General features: G+C 45.2%; 1 protein-coding gene across 1 annotated transcript; it reads left to right on the top strand.

The window, feature by feature from the left end:
• Nucleotides 1–1788: 1788 nt before the first annotated feature.
• olig4 (oligodendrocyte transcription factor 4) lies at nucleotides 1789–2583 on the top strand. The gene has a single exon (XM_037747243.1). The coding sequence runs from the start codon at nucleotides 1789–1791 to the stop codon at nucleotides 2551–2553; it is 765 nt and encodes a 254-aa protein (XP_037603171.1). The 3' UTR covers nucleotides 2554–2583.
• Nucleotides 2584–3086: the final 503 nt, after the last annotated feature.

Raw genomic sequence — 3086 nt, 5'->3', positions numbered from 1 at the left:
ATACTCTAAACAACATCAACAACACAGCATGTCACACATACCCATAGAACCCATTTTCATTCACATATCTCGAGGTCAAAGGTCAAGGGACCCCTTTGAAAATGGCCATGCCAGTTTTTCCTCGCCAAAATTTAATGCAAGTTTGGAGCGTTATTTAACCTCCTTCATGACAAAATAGTATGACATGCCTGGTATCAATGGATTCCTTAGGTTTTTTCTAGTTTCACATGATGCCAGTGATACTACTTTAAACTGAGCCCGCTACAACCTAAAAATCGCAAGTTGTGTTATTGCGTTAAAGAAATGAATAGAGTTAAAACGAATTTGCATTAATGAGTTATTATCGCGTTAACTTTTTGACAGTCCTAATTCCAATATGTTATGTCCATGGCCTGGGAAAGTTCAATCAATATTTGTGAACATGAGCTACTCTCTCTCAAAGACAGAAACCACAGAAGTAGGTCTCAAACTTGTGATGTCACAGGGTATAAAGTCTGGAGCTGCTCCATAGACAATGAATGGGCTACTGATTTTGTGGACCCACAGAATGCTTGTTTTCATGTTTATACCCAAATGAGCTTCATTCTATGTGTCCTCAGTTCTGAAACAGAAAATTTACCCATGTTGTGCCTTCAAACGGGGTTGTGTTTCCCGTGTTCACGAGAAGAGTCCATATGAACGCCCCCCTCTTGTCATATTCACAACCTCATAACTGGAAAGTTTCTGAGAGCTCCGAGTTCACGAGTTGCGACGTATTTGTTGACGTTGTCAGAAATGGCGGAGGCCTTGGAAGTTAATTTTTCGGTACATAATATTGTAATTTTAGTCGAATATTGAAATTCTTCGTAATATGTCTGAGGAAAATGCTAAAATTCCAAACAGCATCATCTTTTTCCTGTCATTATGCTTTTGCATTTCCTGCGTTATGCTACCCACTTGCAATGTTGCTAAATTGTTAGCCTCTGTGGCTTCTAGACGCCGACAGTAACGTTAATATTGCCGCTGTTCTCATGACTTAACCACTTGAACACCATGTGTACATGACTTCCCATGCTGTAATCATGCGAGCTCACGAGTTTCATTTGAAGGCACTAACATACTCAGAACATTCCCCTGGATGCTCTCAGTGTCATAACATCTCTCCCAATCCATTGTCAATGGAGCAGTTCCACACGTTATACCCTATGATATCACAAGTTTGAGTTTTAGCGCTCTAGTTTATGGATTTGGGAGAGACTTGTTCATGTTTACTAATATTTTTGTGACAGTCTTAGTCCATATAGGACCATGTATGAATTTTGAAATGGACTTAGTTCCCCTTTAACATAGTCCTGGTTAAATCCTGGTTGTACAGCCTAACACAACATGTGAACAACACAACTGTTTTGGTTAATGTGTAGGGGGGTTCATCAGGGTTGGGGGAGTTAAACGTGGGTGTGGGAAGGTGAAGCGGGGGCTGCAGGAAGGAGGGGTGAAAGTGTGTCCCTTCTGCAATTGGCTGTGGCTCTAAGTGTCTCATTATGCAGCTTTATTGTTCCTTTGTTACGCCGGCGGTATAAATACACCCCAGCGGGCCCAGAGGGTGACAGTTTAGACAGACTCACTCCTGTGGACACACTGATCATCACACTGAACAGCACAAACTCTGAGAGACTGTGGTGACACTACAGGGAACTGGAGCAGCTTGAGAGCAGAGAACTAGGAAGCATCTGTAGAATTTAAACTCCAGCAGGGTAGTATATTTTTGGACCATTTCTTTTTGCCCAACTTTAATCTACTCCAACCGAGATGGATTCTGACTCTGGCTCCGTCTGCAGCCGCTCCTCGTCCCCAGACCTTGTGGTGGACGACTGTGCCGGGAGCTTCTTCTCCAACAAGATGTTCCAGACGTACTGCCAAGAGAACAGAGCAGACGACGAAGCCGACGGCCAGGGCAGGACGGAGCGCTGCAGCGGGGGCGGTAAGGCCAAGACCAGGTCTGAGCCCAAAGAGATCGAGGGGCAAGACCTGAGGCTGAAAGTCAACAGCCGGGAGAGGAAGAGGATGCACGATCTGAACCAGGCGATGGACAGCCTGAGAGAGGTCATGCCATACGCTCACGGGCCTTCTGTCCGCAAGCTGTCGAAGATCTCCACCTTAATGTTGGCTCGCAACTACATCCTCATGCTGTCCGGCTCCTTGGATGAGATGAAGAAGTTGGTGGGGGATGTTTACGGAGGCGCCGCCGCCGCCGCCCAGAGCCGCACCGTCGCCCACCACGCCATCACCCCCTCTGCCCACCACCCTCTGCATCCTCTGGCTCAGTCCCTGCACGCTCTAGTAGCGCCCTCAGCTCTCCAGCATCACTCTTCACCTTCTCCCGCCACAACCCTGCACTCCCCTCCATCCGCCAGCTTCCTGGGTTTCCACGCTCCAGTCCAGGGCCTCCTGAAGGACCCCCTCCACCTGGCCGGCTGCTACAGGCACTTCCCCGGCATGCCCTGCCCATGCTCGCTCTGCCAGCCTTTGCCCACCACTACCTCCACATTACACAGCCTGTCTATGACCAAGTGAGCAGGACTCTCTTACAAAAACTGACTTCTAACTGTTTGGATCAACACAATGAACCAAGCAGCTAAATGAACTGCTAAAACGATGGCTGGTGCCAGAGCTTGTACATACTGTATATATCTTCTGCCATTCAAACTGCTGCTATTTTTTATCAATTGTGTCTTCTGCATTGTTTATACAGAAATATTCCAAATGCACACAGGATTTTACCAGAGTAGCAAATACTGTAATTTATCTGATATCTGTGGTGATGAAACACTGTCAGAAATGGAAGTGGTATGTCCTATTGTATTGCAGGATTTCTATTTTCCTAAATTAAAATTTTGTTATAATAAGAACTCTTGTTTGCTTTTTTCTTCTATATACTATTTTTTTTTTCATATTTTTTGGTAGTTTTGTCTGAATACTGGTGAAAAACAAACAATGTCAGCCAGGTATTATTTCTTTTTACAAGGCAGCTACTTTTCTAGAAGGGTTTTAGACATACTGACAAACACAGCAGCTGTATCAAAACAATACAGCCACATCTTCTTTAA

The sequence above is a fragment of the Sebastes umbrosus genome, chromosome 16 (assembly GCF_015220745.1).
Source record: "Sebastes umbrosus isolate fSebUmb1 chromosome 16, fSebUmb1.pri, whole genome shotgun sequence".
Taxonomy (NCBI): Eukaryota; Metazoa; Chordata; class Actinopteri; order Perciformes; family Sebastidae; genus Sebastes; species Sebastes umbrosus.
This window is presented reverse-complemented; position numbering and strand designations above follow the sequence as displayed.

Coding starts and splice junctions, on each gene's coding strand:
- olig4 (XM_037747243.1), top strand. CDS start 1,789: ATGGATTCTGACTCTGGCTCCGTCTGCAGCCGCTCCTCGTCCCCAGAC.